This window comes from Strongyloides ratti (assembly GCF_001040885.1).
Source record: "Strongyloides ratti genome assembly S_ratti_ED321, chromosome : X".
In the NCBI taxonomy this organism is placed as follows: domain Eukaryota; kingdom Metazoa; phylum Nematoda; class Chromadorea; order Rhabditida; family Strongyloididae; genus Strongyloides; species Strongyloides ratti.
The window spans coordinates 3793447-3811912 of NC_037309.1; the positions used below are offsets into that span (position 1 = coordinate 3793447).

The following is an 18466-nucleotide window of genomic DNA, read 5'->3' on the forward strand; positions in this document are numbered from 1 at the left end:
AATTTAAAAATAAATTGCGTTTTCATATAAAAATGGAAGCAAATTAAAAATATTTTATTGAAAGAAACATTGTAATTTTTAAAAGTATATTAAGCACAATTAAATGTAAAGGAAAATAAAGTTTGGGAAAGACGTTTCAAATGTTATTTTTTAAAAAAAATTAATTTTGAGGTACAATATGATAATTTTAATTTGGATAAAAAATCAAAACTTTTAAAGACTATAACTTTTTGAAAAAAAATGTTTATCGAAAAATATACTTGTGTGTTGTTTTGTTCTCTATATTATGAGTAATATACCATACTTATATCATTTTTTATTTTAGAGAAATTTTTAAATTAATTACACTTTTTCATAGATTGTTATTAATTTTTAAATTTTAATCAATCATAACTTTTAAAAGTAATTTTTACAACATAGAACTGTGAACATTAATTGTACATTTTTAGCACTTTTTCGAATGAAATGAGTATCTTTTAAAACGGATAATTTGTTCTTAAGATATAAGCAAAAAAACAACTTTTATTTTTAAATATTAAAAAAAAATTTTTTTTAACTTTATAACTTTTTTCAAAAAGCATATATTAATTTAAAAAATTGTCTAGGGAAATTGTAGTGTATATTTTGACTATTATACCATTAATATTACATTTTCCGTTCTTGAGATATTTTAAAATGAAAAAAATTTATTAAAATCTTTGTGTTTTTAAAACTTTAATCAATCTTTACTTTTTAAAAAATAATTTTTACAATATAGTACCGCATGCATCAATTATTTCATTATTAATGCTTTTTCAAACAAAATAAAGTTCTTTAAATACGAATTTTTCTTTCTTGAAATATTCTATTAAAACTTTAAAAAAATCTACAATTTTATTAGTTTTATCTATTTTTTTGATTTTGATTGGTTTTAACTTTAAAAATATAATTATTTCAAAATGATACCAATGTCAAATTATATAGTCTTTTATGCTTTTTTAAATGAAATAACGTTTACTGTATTCGTATTTTTCATTCTTATAATAATCTCAAAAATTACTTTTTAATACTTAGACTTAATATTTCAACTAGTTTAACTAACAATGAAATTTATTTTTAAATAAAATAATAAAAGAAACAACTATAGTGCAATTATTATTTTTTTATATGATAAATAATATATAATTTATTTTTCTATTTATAATTAAGTAATTTATATTTATAAAACTTTTTATAAAAATGTCGCTTTATCATTTAATCACTATTATCTTTATAAATTTGTCAGAATATTAATTGTATTTTTTTCTATTAATTAATTATTAAATAAATAAAATAATAAAAATAATTCTTTTATATTTTTTTAAATTAATTTATATGAATATCTAAAAACAAATAATATATTAATATTTAAATTTTTATCCTAAATGTATTTGAATTTTAAAAATCTATATAAAATTTAATCTATTTTTTACCAAAACGTTTTGTAAAATATAAAAGAATAAAACAACAGGGTTAATAATAAAAAAATAACATTAAAATTACTACTCTTAATGAATTATAAAAAAACGTAAAAAAATTGTAAAAATTTTAATTGTTTTTTAATTTAAACGATAAAATAAAGCTAACTAAAAAAAAATTAACTTTTTTTTTATATTTTTTAAGATTATTCTCTATTACCATATTGAAAAAAAGTTAGTTTTAAATCACAATTGGCATAAAAAAATATAATAATATTTATCATATATATAACAAAATTAACTATTAATTTTTTTTTCATTTTAAAAGCTTTTATGTGTATTAAAAAAGTTTAAAAAAAAGATAAATTTATAGAGTTATAATTTAAAAAAAATTATTCCTCTCTTAAAAATTGTTGTAATAAATTTTATGAAAGTTTTTTAATCAGTTTCTAATGAATTTAAGTAAGAAATTACTACTGAATTCAGATACAACTAAAATTGAAGCAAATTTCTAAGAGAAATATGTTTTTTTTGTGAGAAAAAAAAAAGAATTTATTGTAGAAATATAAGAAAACTTAATTGCTAACAGAAAAAATCATTGTGAAATAATTTTAAGACAGCAATAATGTTTCCAAAGAATCTGAAGAATACTAAAATAATAAAAAAAGAATTCAAGTTCTTTATTAAAACATTTTTCTTTTTTTTTTTACTTTTCAATTTTATAATAACTTTATTTTATTTTAATTTTTTTGCCTTTGAATTTACATACCCGAGTAAGAAATTGAAGAAAATTTTTTTATTTTTTAAATATATTTCTAAAAGAATTAAACAAACTAATTATCAAGAACAAAATAATTATTCAAAAATATTTGACCCTCATATAAAAATTGACCTAAACAAAGCAGAAAATATATTTTTTTTTTCTAAATTAACTTTTATTTTAAATATACAAAAAAAATCTTATAAAACTAGAAAAAATTTAAAAATTAATTTTTGTTGTTTAAATTTTTAATTTTCTTTAAAAGCGTCTAAAGCCGGTCTTATATATATAAATATTTTAAATAATTATTTATCATTATAAAAAAAGCTTTTTTAATTTGTTCATTTGAACCTAAAAATATTATTAAATTAATGAATTTTTATTTTATATTGTAATAGAATAAAATTAATTAGAATAAATTATAAGGCACTGTTTGATGATCTATTTGAATTAAATGTACATATCCAGGCAAGCCAATTTAATACAATTTTTTGAAAATCATGAGGATTTGATTCATAACAAACATGAGATGCATTTGGTACTTTAATTTCTTTTGTATCTTTCATTACTCTTAAATGTTTTTGTGATAATGGTCCTAAACTAAGATCTCTTTCACCCCACATAATTAAACATGGTGTTGTTATTGCTTTTCTTCTATCTTCTGGTATTTTTGTATCTGAAACAGCAACAGCAACAACTGTAATAACTCTTTGTTCTGGAAGCATTGGTAATACATATAAACCAGACATACTAGCTACAATAATGGCAATTTTTTCGAGATTTAATTCATCTAATAACTTATACATAAATAATGGTTTATCTTCATCTGTTATTAAATTACCAGTAGTCTTACCAGTACCCGGTAAATCGATTGCAATACAATGATAACCCATATTAGAAAATATTTGCATTGTATTTGTATTTTTCCATACATTTGATGTATATGATTGTCCAGCCAAAAATAGAATACTTAATTTACTATTTTCATTATGTGGTGGAAATGATTCTAAATAAGAAACATTAACTTCTATATTCTCTTTTATCTATAAATAATTTTATATTATATTTATATATATATATTATAAATTTTAATTACCTTTAGTTGAACAGTTTTTTGTTTAACAATGACATTATGACTTCCTTTTCTTATGTCATCTGTGATGATATCATCAAAAAAATTTAATTTATCATTTTTTTTATTTGATGTAATAGCAAATGATGAAAAATTCATTTTTTTTTAATAATAATATTATTATCAATATAAATGTATATGTTTATATATATTTTATTAATAATAATATACCATTTTCCAATAAGATACTTAAGAAGTTCTCTGCAAGAATGACTTTATATATAATTTATTTTAAAGATGGTTTGTAATTTGATATATAGTCTTTTATTTAATTATTAAAATATAACAAATATTATTGTTATAAATTATAAAGTAAATAAAAAAAAATTGTAAAAATCATTTTATTTTTATTAAAACAATTTATTTTTATATCAAATTACTAAATAATATCAAAAAATAAAAAATATTTGTTAAAAAGAAAAAATTATAATAATTTTTTTAAATAATTTTAATTATCAAAAATTTTTATAAATTAATCCAAATGAAAATCGATTTATTAATAAAGATCACTAAGAGTATAAAATTCTTTCATTAGTAAATAATATTCGTCAAAAGTATAAGAAAAATTATATTGTACAGTGTAAATAATGATTGTGCAAAATGAATGTCTTAAATTTTATCTACTAAGTTACTATTTTACATATGCATTAAAATATTATTTTTGAAGCATGTTGGAAAAAATTTTATTATCTTTTATATATTATATTGATTTTTATTAAATAAAATATATATATTTAAATTAATATATTTAATTTAAGGCAACAATGAATTTAACCATAAAGTCTCTACTATCATGCCATTTAAAAATTCAAACTTCTAGAATGGCATCAACTTTAACTGTTCGTGAAGCATTAAATATGGCAATGGATGAAGAAATAAAAAGAGATGAAAGAGTTTTTTTAATTGGAGAAGAAGTTGCTCAATATGATGGTGCTTATAAAGTAAATTATATATTTATTAAATAAAATTATATTAAATTTAATTAAGGTATCAAAAGGTTTATGGAAAAAATATGGTGATAAAAGAATTGTTGATACACCAATTACTGAAATGGGATTTGCTGGTCTTGCTGTTGGTGCAGCTTTTCATGGATTAAGACCTATTTGTGAATTTATGACATGGAATTTTTCTATGCAAGCTATAGATCATATACTTAATAGTGCTGCTAAGACTTTTTATATGTCTTCTGGTAGATTTAATGTTCCAATAGTTTTTCGTGGACCAAATGGATCTGCATCTGGTGTTGCAGCACAACATTCTCAAGACTTTAGTTCATGGTTTGCTCATTGCCCTGGATTAAAAGTATTAACACCCTATAATTCTGAAGATGCTAAAGGATTATTAAAAGCTGCTATTAGAGATGATAATCCTGTTGTATTTTTAGAAAATGAGATAATGTATAATGTACCATTTGAGATGTCTGATGAAGCAATGTCCTCAGATTTTGTTTTACCAATTGGAAAAGCAAGTATTGTAAAAGAAGGTAGTGATGTAACATTAGTTGCATTTTCAAGAGGTGTTGAATTTGCTATTAAAGCAAGTGAAAAATTAACTAACGAAGGTATTAATGTGGAAATAATTAATTTAAGATCGTTAAGACCACTTGATACAGAGACAATTAAAAATTCTGTCAAAAAAACTAATCATTTAGTCACAATTGAATTTGGATGGCCTATTTGTGGAATTGGATCAGAAATTGCTGCACAAATATGTGAATCTGAAACTTTTGATTATTTAGATGGACCGATCGCAAGAGTTACAGGTGTAGATATACCAATGCCATACACACAATCACTTGAAGAAGCAGCATTACCAAAAATTAATGATATTGTTTCAACAATAAAGAAAGTCTTAAATAAAAAATAATTTTAAGCTAAAATTTTTTTTTTCATTTATAGGAACTAAAAAAATATTATTATTAAAATATAATTACATTATAAATTATATTCTATAAATTTTTTCATTTACTTATATCTTTTTAATTATTTTAAATGATATTAAAAAATTTTTTGTTTAATTTAAAATATCAGTTATTATCATGTTTTTTAAGTTCTTGTTATATTATATTTTCTATCCCTTAAAAAATATTTTTATATCCATTTCAAATAAAAATATATGTCAATAATAAATTTGTTTTATAGATATTAATTATGTAAACATAAGTTAGAAATGTAAAGAAATATTTTATCATAATACAAGAAAATGAAAAGATTTTTTAAAAATAATTGTGAAAAATATTTTCGATTATTATTTATTATACAATGGCTTCTTTTAAAGTGTACGTTTCAAGAGACATTCAAAATTCAACCGGTATAAAAAAAAATTTTAATTTTTTTTGATAAGTGGGACTGTTGGAGGTATTCTTTCTGCTAAATTATTATGCTCATCTTCCTCATTATTACAACTACTTTCTGCTATAGTACCTTCTTTATAAAGACTTAATGAGTGTATTGGAATTTGTCTTTGTAACATATTTATACTATTACTATCATTACTTTCATTTGTATTTTGTTCGTGTAATTTTGAAAAGTCTGTTTTTTTGAAACGTTGCAACATACCTTTTATTATACTACCTGGTAATCTTTGATGTTTGTGTATTAAATTGTAAACCTTAAAATTTGATATATTGTTATAGACAAAATAAAACAAAACATGCCTCAATTTTAACTTTTTCTTTTATTTCTTCTGGTGTTACAGTATCATAGTCAAAATATATTGGTTTTCCTAAATGAGTAATCATTTTAACAGGAAATCCACCATATAATGGACAAATGGGTAATCTTGTCTTTTCATAAATTCCCCTAAGTAATTTTCTTGCCCAACGAGGGGTCCTAAATGCTTCCCTACAATTTTCTGTAAACATTGGTATAACAGCACAACGTGCTCCTTTAACAACTTTAGCAAATCCTAATCTTTGCGCCCACATTATTTCATAAGTATTAGGATTTGAATACTGTGCTTCACGGACACCACCGGGTGCTACAGATAATAAATTACCTTCTTGTAATGCTTTTATACAATCTTCTACTGTTCCTGGTGTTATACAAAAAACTTTACATAATTTTCCCCATCCTAATATAATATAAGAAAATAAATAACATATTTATATAAAAATTTTATACCTGGTATTTTAAAAATAAATTTATCACCAACACAATGTAAAGTTCTTTTTTTATATAATATACATTTAGATATTAAATAATAGATATCTAATGGTAATGTACCATGATAGTAGACTAAAAGAGCTGGTCCATCATCTGGTATATTTTCAAGTCCGTTAACTTCATATCCTGTTAATTTTTAATAGCTAGTTAAAAATAATACATAAACATACCATGCCAAATTAAGCCAATTGCATCCCAAAAGGAAGCAATACTTGCTCTTGCTCCATCCCAAACACTTGTCTCATATGCTTCACGTAGTCGATTTCGTAATGCATATATATGAAGAAAAATTACACACCCGTAGATAAATAAAAGAAGTAAAATCGGTAATACAAAGGCTACTATTATTGGAAAAAAAAGCCATAATAAGTACTAAAAAAAAATTTTTTTTTTTATTTTATAATAATTATTTAAATAGTATATTTGAAAAAAAAAGTTAAACATACCTCAATATAATCAAAATCAACTCCTGTAAATGTATCTCGAAGCCATAAATCTAAATTATGAGCACTTTCTTTTATCCAGTCTGGTAATGTCATCTCAAGTAAAAAAGTTATTAAATCAGATTTGACCATTTGTATTCAAATAAATAATATAAAATTGAGGAATTTTGTACTCGAAAGATTATAAAAATTATTTAGTATATGTTTTTTTTTACAGAATGTTATATTAAAATTGTAAATTATAAGTAGAACATTTAAATAAATATTTTTGAAATTATTAAATTTTTAGTTAAAAATTTAATCTTATATAAAAAAAAAACTTTTATATAAATTTCTAACTTTCTATTTGATAGTCAATATTTCACAATAATAAAAAAAAAGACTTGTTAATTTTGTGTTAATTTTTTGGTAAACCTGTTAAATAAGAAAAAAAAGAAAAATTAAATAAACATTAAATTATTATTAGATGCTAATTAATAATTTAAATTAATACATCATTTTTAAAAAATATTAATATTGTTAAAAACAAATAATGTCATATATATAGAAATTTTAAATTAAAACGAATAAATAAAATAACATGTCATATACATAGATAGATAAATGATGGAATTAAGAAACATTTTTGTAATGAGCCATTATTATTTACAAACATATTTATATAGACATGATAAAGCAGATGGATTTTATAGAAATGGGCGTTTTTGTGATTCATACATATAAAACTCATTTTCATTATCATTGTTAGGTATTCTCAATTTCTAAGTAAGAATATTATATATTTTCGCGTGTTTGAATATGTATGTACATTTCTGGATGATCTTAAAATATTTTTTTATTTACCAGCGTGTAAATTAGAATAAAATAAATATAAAACATACATAGATAATATAATAAAATCCAATGGTTCTTTTAATGACAAATATTATATGCGCATATATATATATAAAAATATATTGATAATAAGTAAAAATGTGTATCATAAAATTATATAATGATCATAAGAACTCCTCTGTTATTGGTAGTGTAGCTTTAATGATTGATTACTTGTCTTCATTCAAATATAACCGGCTCCTAGTGTAGGTAAATGTAAATGTTATCATATCTAGTGCCTAACAAATAATGAAGAGTAACTTTTTATTAACTAAAATTGTTTAAATTAACCATAATTCAATATTAATTTGCAACTTTTTTTAAATATTTTCTTTATCCCATAATATACAAAAAAAAATACTATAAAAAAATTGATTACTATATAATTTTTTTTTAAATTCTTACCTTTTATTTTCCTTATTTATTTTTAAACTTTATACATTTTTTAAATATTAATAGTATATTATACCTTTTATATTTTTATTTCGTTAAATAAATTATTATCAAAATTATCCACAAAAAATAAAGGATATATTTTTTTAAATTTTAGAATAAAAAAAATATCTTAAAATAATAAATATTTATATTAAAAAAAATTAAATATATTATATAAGAAATAATAAAAATTACTAATTGCAACATTTTAATTTCAACGAAATTTATATATATAAGTTATATTTTGAAAAAAATTAAGACATTTCTTTGGTATAGAAATTTTGTTAGATTATTTCTTAATGCTATTCATTATCAATATATTTGGGATGTTTATAAATTTTTAGAGATAAAATTTTCTTACTTATAGTATGATGTGTACAATTTTATTTAAAAATTATACATTTACTTGTTAAATAAGTGTATGGCATATTGTAATGTTGTAGATATGACATACATCTAAATTAATAAAAAGTGAGTGTATCATTTAAGTGTTAAAAATATGTTTTAAAATATTTTAAAACTAAAATATGTCGTCTTAAATTAATAAAATAGTTATTGTATTTGGTAAAAAAAAAAAAAAATAATTCTATTCATTTCTAACTAATTTTTACTAATAAAAATTGATAATTTAAAAAAAAATTAATAATACTTTTTTTAGATTAAATTTTAATATTAAGATATTTAAGAAATACAATTAAGAAAAATATTTGAAAACGAAAAATTTTACAATAACAACAATACTTATTTTTAATATTGGAAAAACGTTCATTATTAAAACAACTTGTGTGGTAAAGATCATTTTAGTCTATATTTATTTATTGTCCACTTTTATACAAATTTTGTATAAAAGATGTTAAAATTTATTCTTATTATACTATGGGGTATACTAACATATTAAAAAGAGTTAATACCAAATAGTTAAAAGATATATAGATTATATACTATTAATAAAATTAATATTTTAAATAAACAATTAAAAATATTGTAACTATACAAAAAATAGATTTAAAAATACATATATAATAAAATTTAAAAATATTGCGGCACTTAAATCAATGGCAAAAAAATTGGGAATATTATATACGTATATATATTTTGAACAAAACTACTTCCTTGTATGTCGAAAAAAACAAAAATAAACTTTTTTTTTTTGTTTATTCATCACTATCAGTTATTCTTTCATTTTTATTATCAAATCTAATATTTTTTCTAACTCTGTTGTAATCTTCATTCATCCATGAATAGTTTCTAACGTAATGTCTAGCAATTCTTCTAACTTTATCAATAATAAAATAAGGACACGTTGATTGTACAAAATTTTTAACAAAATTGTTGAGACGTGTTATTGGTATTAATTTTCCCTACAAAAAAAAGTATTATAAATAAATAATTGATATATTTACATATTAATATACTTAAAATAACATTAAAACATACATATATAAGACGTGTATTGTAAATAAGTGTAATAATTTTTGAAAAATATTCATGATTTCTTAATGTGTTTTTTAGTGCAAACATTCTGTTATCATATCGGTAGTATTTTATCAGTAAATCATCATATTTTATTTTATGTCCAGTAACATAATCATTAAAAGACCTATTAATAACCTCAAGAAGAAAATGTTCACAAGAAAGTTTTATTTGCTTTTTTGTTAAGTTACGACGAATGTATCTACTTCTTTTCATTGCTCTTTCTTCCACTTCAAGAAAAGAATTTTTTAATGAATTACAAGAAACTTTAAAAAAAAAATTATTTTATATATTAATAAAAAAAAATTAACTATACCTTTTATTTTTTTTTCAGCTTCTTCTTCTAATAAATCATAAAGTTCACTTAAATCTTCATTCCATGCTTCTTCATCTTTTATTAATCGTGCTTCAGGTGAAATTTTAGATGATAAACATCTCCTTGTCTCAGCTTTTTGTTTAGCATTTAAAAAATCTTCACAATCTTCCTCTACCAGTGGTTGTTTATCTTTATTACATAAATTTTTTTTTTCAATGACCTTGGATTGCTGTTCCTTATCAGAAGATTCTCTATCGGAAATGTCAGTTTGATCATTATTTTCCGTTAACGACGAAACACTATTACCTGAGTCAGGTTTATTTGAATCTTCACTATCAACATTTTCATCTACCATCTCAACATTAATATTTTCATCATCATTTATAAATTCTTCATCATCAGGAAATATAAGAAATTCTCTTAATATTCCATATGGATCGAGGTCAACATTCGGTTCACCACAAAAATTATTGTTTAATTTAATTTTGGAACTTTCCATTGTTTTTATATTAATCAAACTAAACCAAAAATATTTAATGTTTTAGGATAATATTAATCTACAAAATAAAGATAACAATAATATATAAAGATGGTAAATAATAACAAGCAAGTGACTTATATCACATATAATTTTCTAACTAAATTGATAAAATAATAAAAGCACCATATATATATATATATATATTTATATATAGAAATATATATATACTAACACTCCTTTAAAATGTATTTAAAAATTAGAAGAGAAAGAGAGAGAAAAAAAAATAGAAAATGTTTAATAAAAATCAACAGAGACAAATTATAAAATTGTTTGTAACAGGGTGAAACACAGACAACAATACGTGCATTCCATCAAATATCACATTATTTAGATATAAAATAAAAATTATTTTATATATTTTTTTAAAGAAAAAAAAGTAGAATAAAGCAGTAATATAATATATATATTATATATATTTGGCCAAAAGTATATTCTACTATTTATATAACAAATAATAAACTATGATATGATAATAATAAATAACATAATATTAATATAAATTAACTTCAATGTATGTATTTTGAATAGGTGGAAACAATGATAAAATTTATTTTACCCGTCTTTATAATCACTTGACAATATCTTTAATGATATATATTAACAACATCTATCAGCCTAGCGATTAATGTAAGAATATATTGCATTTATAATTGCGTTGAAAAGGAATGTATATAAATATATTTATATATATATATTTTTTTTATCTTAAAACTACAAATAATATTTTGTAAATGTTGATAAAGTATTAAAATAAAAGAAATTTATTAACTCATATATATTAATAAAATTTTTTGACAATTATTTGTTTACTTCAAAAATTGTATAAAAGAAAAAATGTATATATATAATGTCAACTTTTATAATTTAGTTTTGTTAATTCTTTAACAATTGTCTGATTAACGGATGTCAAAAGATCTGTTATTAATTTTTCCTCTTCAAATTTTGTTATATTGTTATTATCAAGTATGTCTTCAATTTTTTTGTGAATGTCTTTGGCTTCATCTGGTAACTGTGTAATAATTGTGTTTATATAATTCATATGAGAAATTTTCTCATTAATATTTTTTAATAAATATTCATTATATAAATTCTAAATAAAAAAAAGTTTTATATTTTATTAAAATAATAAATATATTTTATCTATAAACATACATTAATAGTTTCACCCTGTTCTTGAGCCCATGCTCTAGTTACCTTATCAATATTGTACTTTTTCATATTTAAATTTTGTTGAATCTCATAATATATTTTTCTTCCTTCATCTGTTGCAAGTACCAAAAATTGAGGTATATCATTATTTAGATATTCATTATCATTTATCATAGTATCATTTAAAGGAATACTATATGTTGTTAAATTTGTATCATCATTATCTATTGAAAAATTATGACTTGTATTATAGGTTGTTTCAAGAAAAAATAATGTTTTAACTGGATCTATAGTTGTTTCAATGTTTATATCAGTTGTAGAAATAGTTGATGTTATAATTTGAACAGATATGTTATCTTCAAATGTAGTACTTTTTAAATTATTCTGATTATCATTATTATTTATCTTTATGTTATCTTCACAAGATATCAATTTTATAAAAAAAAAACTAACTAATATTAGATGAAAAGTATTATACATTATAAAACTTTTAACTAAATTAATTTAGTCAAATAGAAAAAAAATAGTCAATATCAGAAATGAATTTTTTTCAACAATTTAAATTGTAATAAATAAAATATTTTTTAAATAATTATTATATCATAAATTGTAACAATAATCTTCAAAAAAAAATTTTTTTTTTTTTCATTATCCCATATTATATATTTAATTTGGTCTATTACTCAATTCTTTTTAATGGCATATTAAATATTTATGTATAAAATATTATAATAATCATTATATATCATAAAATTATTACATTGTTAATAATAATAGACTAAAAGATAATATTACTAAAGAGTTTAATGTATCGAAAAAATTATAATATTATTGCGCTCAATTACATAAAATTAATTTAACAAAATCACATCAAAAATGTTTAATTATATCAAATAAATTATTTTTTTTTATCCATAATATTTATAAATTTATGATATTACAATTTCTTTAAGAAATTTGACACCTCTTCCAAATACTAATTTTGTTGTTACAATAGATGCTAGTTGTTTAACTGTAAACTTTGATGCTGAAAAATTATCAATTTTGATAGTTGCCTGTTCAATGATATCTGTATAGGTCAATGTTATACTATTTTCAGCAAACGATTGAGCAAGACAAATGTCAAAGGTTAAATCAGCTCCACCAATTGTGGCTGTACGTGTTATAACACCATTTTCAAATATTTGAAAGGTACTACCAACTTTAAGTGCTTGAAGTTCAGTTGATGCTGCACTATTCTTGTAACAATCGTGATATTGTGGTGGTATGTATGTTGCTTTTACAGAAATACCATCAGGAGGTAAACCAATTTCTTTAAAAGCTCCTAAAACAGCAGATTCCATATCAATTGAAGCAATATTTTGTGCACTAGTTTGTGTCATTGGTTGACCAGGAAAAAATGATAATGTTTCTTCAGCATTTGATAAGGGATAAGTCCAAGCTGCTGGTGGTTGAAATGTTAATGAGAATGTTGGATTAGATATAATACTTAATTCATCTCCACTTGAACATGAAAATATTACATAAAAATTAAAGGATGATAATATAATAAAAATATTTGTTAAATTCCAAAGAATCATAATAAAATGATAAGAGAAATGTTTGATATAATGAAATCATTTACTATTTATACTTTTTTGAAACAATGCTTAATATTTAAATAATAATAAACAAATTTATTTGTTTATTTAATATATTTTCAAAAGTAACTGTAAGAAATTGAAATTGAAATTTTTACGATATTTTAACAATAAAATATTATTATATTTAAAAAATTTATCTTGAGTTTTGATACAATTTATATTATTTATATTTTAAGCATATTAATAAACCAACAATCATAAAATTTATTATTGTTATTGAAATTATAGAAAATTTTTAAAATTATTTGATTGTTTAATATATATATATATTGTAATAAAAAGAATGACGTACTTGATAAAAGAATTTTTCTATAAAATTTTAAAAGTACTACAACTAATGAAAAGTTTTACAATATATATGGTATATATGCATATTCTGTAATAGGAATTGCGAAGATAATTGGATGAAAATTTTAATATATTTCTTGTAAATTACTCTTTTTTTCAAACGGCACATTACATTTTTCATTGACTATACTATTTTTATATTTATTTTTTTTTTTTTTAATTTTCATTATAAAGCTTTTTTCAATGATGTTAATGTGAGATCGAAAAAAGTTAATATTTATTCAAATTCACGCATCACCATATCATTATCCTCTAATTCGATTCCACCACCAGGTAAAAATTTTACTTTTGGCCTAACTAGTTTTTCAATTTTCTATAATATATTTTATACATTATTAAATTATTATTTTATTAATATTATTTTACCTCTTTAAATGTTCCTTCAGTGACAAACCAAATGTAGATAGCGTAAATTGGTATACAAAGCATAGAACTTAACGATAAAAACCATCCAAAGATATGTCCCCATAATGGATAATCATAATGATAAGCATCAATTCTTAATGGACTATATTTAACAAGTCCAAATATTAAAACTCCCTAAAAATATATTTTAATTAATTTATATATATATTATTTTATATTATTACCATTGTAATTGCTGGTGTTGCAACAACCCAACAAAATTTCCACCATTTTGCTGGATAATAACCAATCATTGATTTCATATGTTCATACCATCTATCAATTCCTAAAAAAAAAATAAAATATATTTAAAAAAAATATAAATTTCTTATTACTTACCAACACACCATGAAATAGCTATACATTCAAAGAAAAGAAGCCATAGTAATGCCCATCCAGAAGCTGCATAAAAGTCAAATAATTGGAATACATAAAAACCACCACTTGTAACAGTAGTTAAACCACATAAATAACTAATTATACAAACTATTAAAATGAATAATTCTCTACCATATTTTCTAGCTCTAATAAATTTTGGAAATTCATCAATGATAGCTGTAAAAAAACCTTCCATTGTACAAAATTGTGAATCAATTCCTAAAAATAAGACCATTGAAAAGAATAGAACAGACCAAACATTTGTATATGGTAGTTGAAGAATACCAGATGGATAGGCAAGAAATAGTAAACCAGGTCCTGATTGTGCAACTTCAGCAACAGTTTTTCCTTGTTGTCCAGCCATAAAACCAATAAATGAAAATATAACAAATCCTGCAAATACAGAAGTTCCAGAATTTACTAAACAAACAGTCATTGCTTGTTTATAAACATTATTATGATAAGTATTATAACTTCCTAATGCAACTAATGCACCTAATCCTAAACCATATGAAAAAAATACTTGCGTTACGGCATCAACCCAAACTTTTGATTCTAATAATTTTGTAAAATTTGGTTTTAAATAAAATTCTAAACCAAGTGAAGCACCAGGAAGTGTTAATCCACGAAGAAGGAGAAAGAAAAGCATAATATATGGGAATGATGCTGTAAGATAGACAACTTTTCCAGTCCATTTAACTCCTTTAAAAATACAAAAATAACATATTGCCCAAACAATGAATAGATATATAGCAAGATCTGTTCTTAATGATCCAGGATTATCAATTCCTGTACTTATTCCAAGAACTTCATGATCCCAATATTCTTTAACTGGTGATACAGTATTTAAATCAGCTGTTGTACATATTGTCCAATTTGCTTTTGGGCCAACAAAAAATTGTTTTTTATATTCTTGAATATGATCAATTGATAATGCTTTAACATTAAAAAATTCAGCAATAGTTCTATTACTTGAACATGTTATTGGATCATATTCTGATCTACACGATTTAGTATTCCATGGATGATCACATGTTCTCCATGGAACATCTTTTGTAAAACTTAATGAATTAAAAAGATATTTTAATGCCCATGATAAAACAACGATATAATAAATGTTTAACCAAAATGCCATAACAACAGCAGCTATACCGACACCTTTAAGAATTGGACAAATTTTAAACATTCCAAGACCACCAACAGAAGTTAATTGTCCCCATGATGTTTCAAGTATGAATAATGGTGCTCCACAAAAAACTAATGATATAATATAAGGTATTAAGAAAGCTCCTATAAAAAAAAAATTAATAAAAAATAAAATTTAATGTTTAAATATTTTAGATTTTTTTGTAAAATTAAAAAAAAAAATTTAACATTTAATTTTTATGATATATAATTTTTAAACTTTATATATATACTAACCTCCACCATTTTGATAACAAAGATAAGGAAATCTCCATACATTACCAAGACCAATGGCATATCCTACACATGACATAATAAAATCAGCCCATGATGACCATTTTTCTCTTTCCGGAATATTATCATTAGACTCAATATCCTCATAAAATTCATCATCTTTGGGATTTGGTTTTTTCATTACAACATCAACCATCCCAGACATTTTAACACTAATTACACAATATCTTTTCTTTCCTCCTTCAGATCAAAAAACAAAAATCTTAAAAGTTGTTTTAAATAGTTAAAAAGTAAATAATAATTAAAGTAAAAGAGAAAATTTATTAAAATAGACAAACTATAATATATTTAGTGAAAGATAATAAATATAATAATATAAATGAGACAAATTTTAAAGAACCAAAAGATAATTGGCAAAATCTTTTTATAATAATATTATATATTTAATTATATAATATAGCAAATTTTTATTCAATCTTTTACATTACAAATAGTTTAAAGAAAAACATTTATTCTTTTTTTTTCAAGATAAAAGATCATTCATATTAAATAGTGATGGATAATTTTAAATAATAACTTAATGATTAAAGTACTAATTAAATAAATAAATAATATTTATTTAGTTAAAATATAACTTTAAAAAATAATAATATATATAATTAATAGTATAATTAATATTTTATACTAAAATATTAAAAAAAAATGTTTTTTTTAATTCTTTTTTTTATATATTATTATATCATTTATTTAATTTTATTAATATATTTTAAAATTTGTAATATAAAATTCAAGTATTATAAAATTTTGGATTTTTTTTTAAAATGATTTTATAAAGATTTTCTTTTTCTTATCTTTACTTTTTAAATACAAAGAAAAGATTCTTGCCTTCAGGGATGAAGTATTTATTAGAATTTATAAATTATCTTTAGATAAAGAATAAATAAAAATTATAATTTTGATAAAAAAAAATAAACCCACTAAAAGGATGTAGGATAAAGAATGATGATGATGATGATGACAGTTACAAAAATAATTTTGGTCATTTCTATTTTAGTAAAGAATTATATACTTTATTTTAAAGATAAATAATTGATAAAAATAAAAAAAAAAAAGATTAAAAAGAGACATATTAAATGTTAAAAATTTTTATTACTATCTTTCATTTTATTTAAACATATATAAAGAAGATCCTTGAAACAATAAATATATATCCCTTTAAGTTTATTCTTACTGTTGATGTTAACTTTTATAAATCTAATGTATGGTGGAGGATGCCTTAATCATTAATAACTACTATTTTAGTTTTAATTGTAAAAATTTTTAAGTATATTTTAGATGACAAAAATGAATGAAAAATATTTTGGGTAGCGTGCTTGATAAAATGATAAAAGAAAAATTTTTAAGAATCATGATTATATTAAATATTTTTATTAAGATTTGAAGATATAATAATTTTTACCGAAAAATGAAATTTATAAAAAGAAATAATATAAAAAATATTTATATTTACAAAATAAGAATGTAAATTTTTTTTAATTTAAAAAAAACAAAGAAAAAAAAAACAAACTTAAATATATTTCTTTTCTTTTTGTTCCATTAAAAAATATTTTATGATAATATAATTATTTTATAATATAAAGAGGTAAAAAAAAATATATAGTAATTTTTTTTTGTCTTTGAAATGTAATTGTTAATGAGAAAAAGTAATTTTTTTTTAACCATAATTTGGAGTAAAAATTTAATAATGTAAAAAATTTAAAAAGATAAGGAAAGAACAATAAATTAATTAGATATGAATGATTAGGCAAAAAGATAGAATAAAATTATATAAATAAAAATATTAGGATAGTGAAATAATAGACTATATCATTAATGGTTTTAAAATCTCTATTTTCTTAATATATATAAATATATTGTCTAATGAGTAAAATTTTTTTTTTAACAAAATATATAATAAATGGCTTCAAATAAGTAAATAAAATTATTTAATTTTAAATATTTATAATTAAACAAAAAGGTATATTTTAAGACTTATTATTATATGTATTGTATATATAAAATGGGTAGAATGATCATTGAAGGAATTTTATTTTGATTAATGAGAATAATTAAGGAACAGATAAAGTACAATGTATTTTATAAAATATTAATCAAAATAAATGTGATTTTAGAGATATGTATAATAAATTTTTCTTTATTTTATAGAATAAGAAGGTGCCATAGAAAATTAAATAAGAAAAGAAAGAATATAATTTAAATAATTTTGGAAATTTTTAATCTATGTTATATTTGTGTAAAATGAATAAATAATAATACTTGATCATTACATAAAATAATAAAAAAACCTACTCATTTATATATATTTATAATAGATAATATTATGAAATAAAATATTAATAAATATGTAATATTTTGAATTATTATAAATAAGATGATGATTATGATTATAATAATTACTTTTATTTTAAATAAAAATGATTTATAGTTTGAAACATTATTTAGTAAATCAACAAAAACTAGTGATATATTTTGTTACATAAATGATAATTTT

General features: G+C 20.4%; 7 protein-coding genes across 7 annotated transcripts; 1 reads left to right on the plus strand and 6 right to left on the minus strand.

Moving 5' to 3' along the window:
• Positions 1–2615: 2615 nt before the first annotated feature.
• SRAE_X000081000 (Hypothetical protein) lies at positions 2616–3427 on the minus strand (the record flags this gene model as incomplete). The annotated part of the gene is made up of 2 exons (XM_024645199.1): positions 2616–3239; positions 3293–3427. The coding sequence occupies 2 exons, from the start codon at positions 3425–3427 to the stop codon at positions 2616–2618; spliced, it is 759 nt and encodes a 252-aa protein (XP_024510681.1).
• Positions 3428–4149: 722 nt separating this feature from the next.
• Positions 4150–5194, plus strand: SRAE_X000081100 (Pyruvate dehydrogenase E1 component subunit beta, mitochondrial; the record flags this gene model as incomplete). Its single annotated transcript, XM_024645200.1, has 2 exons — positions 4150–4269; positions 4316–5194. The coding sequence occupies 2 exons, from the start codon at positions 4150–4152 to the stop codon at positions 5192–5194; spliced, it is 999 nt and encodes a 332-aa protein (XP_024510682.1).
• A 459-nt stretch (positions 5195–5653) lies between these two features.
• On the minus strand, positions 5654–7067 carry SRAE_X000081200 (Transmembrane protein 68; the record flags this gene model as incomplete). Its single annotated transcript, XM_024645201.1, has 5 exons — positions 5654–5938; positions 5985–6400; positions 6451–6618; positions 6663–6864; positions 6939–7067. 5 exons carry the CDS (start codon positions 7065–7067, stop codon positions 5654–5656), a joined length of 1200 nt encoding a protein of 399 aa, XP_024510683.1.
• A 2330-nt stretch (positions 7068–9397) lies between these two features.
• On the minus strand, positions 9398–10531 carry SRAE_X000081300 (Hypothetical protein; the record flags this gene model as incomplete). The annotated part of the gene is made up of 3 exons (XM_024645202.1): positions 9398–9604; positions 9681–9982; positions 10033–10531. The coding sequence occupies 3 exons, from the start codon at positions 10529–10531 to the stop codon at positions 9398–9400; spliced, it is 1008 nt and encodes a 335-aa protein (XP_024510684.1).
• An 892-nt stretch (positions 10532–11423) lies between these two features.
• Positions 11424–12202, minus strand: SRAE_X000081400 (Domain of unknown function DUF148 domain-containing protein; the record flags this gene model as incomplete). The annotated part of the gene is made up of 2 exons (XM_024645203.1): positions 11424–11663; positions 11726–12202. The coding sequence occupies 2 exons, from the start codon at positions 12200–12202 to the stop codon at positions 11424–11426; spliced, it is 717 nt and encodes a 238-aa protein (XP_024510685.1).
• Positions 12203–12651: 449 nt separating this feature from the next.
• Positions 12652–13302, minus strand: SRAE_X000081500 (Hypothetical protein; the record flags this gene model as incomplete). Its single annotated transcript, XM_024645204.1, has 1 exon — positions 12652–13302. The coding sequence occupies one exon, from the start codon at positions 13300–13302 to the stop codon at positions 12652–12654; it is 651 nt and encodes a 216-aa protein (XP_024510686.1).
• Positions 13303–13930: 628 nt separating this feature from the next.
• On the minus strand, positions 13931–16111 carry SRAE_X000081600 (Sodium-and chloride-dependent creatine transporter 1; the record flags this gene model as incomplete). Its single annotated transcript, XM_024645205.1, has 5 exons — positions 13931–14026; positions 14080–14253; positions 14304–14404; positions 14458–15786; positions 15919–16111. The coding sequence occupies 5 exons, from the start codon at positions 16109–16111 to the stop codon at positions 13931–13933; spliced, it is 1893 nt and encodes a 630-aa protein (XP_024510687.1).
• Between the last annotated feature and the right edge of the window lie 2355 nt (positions 16112–18466).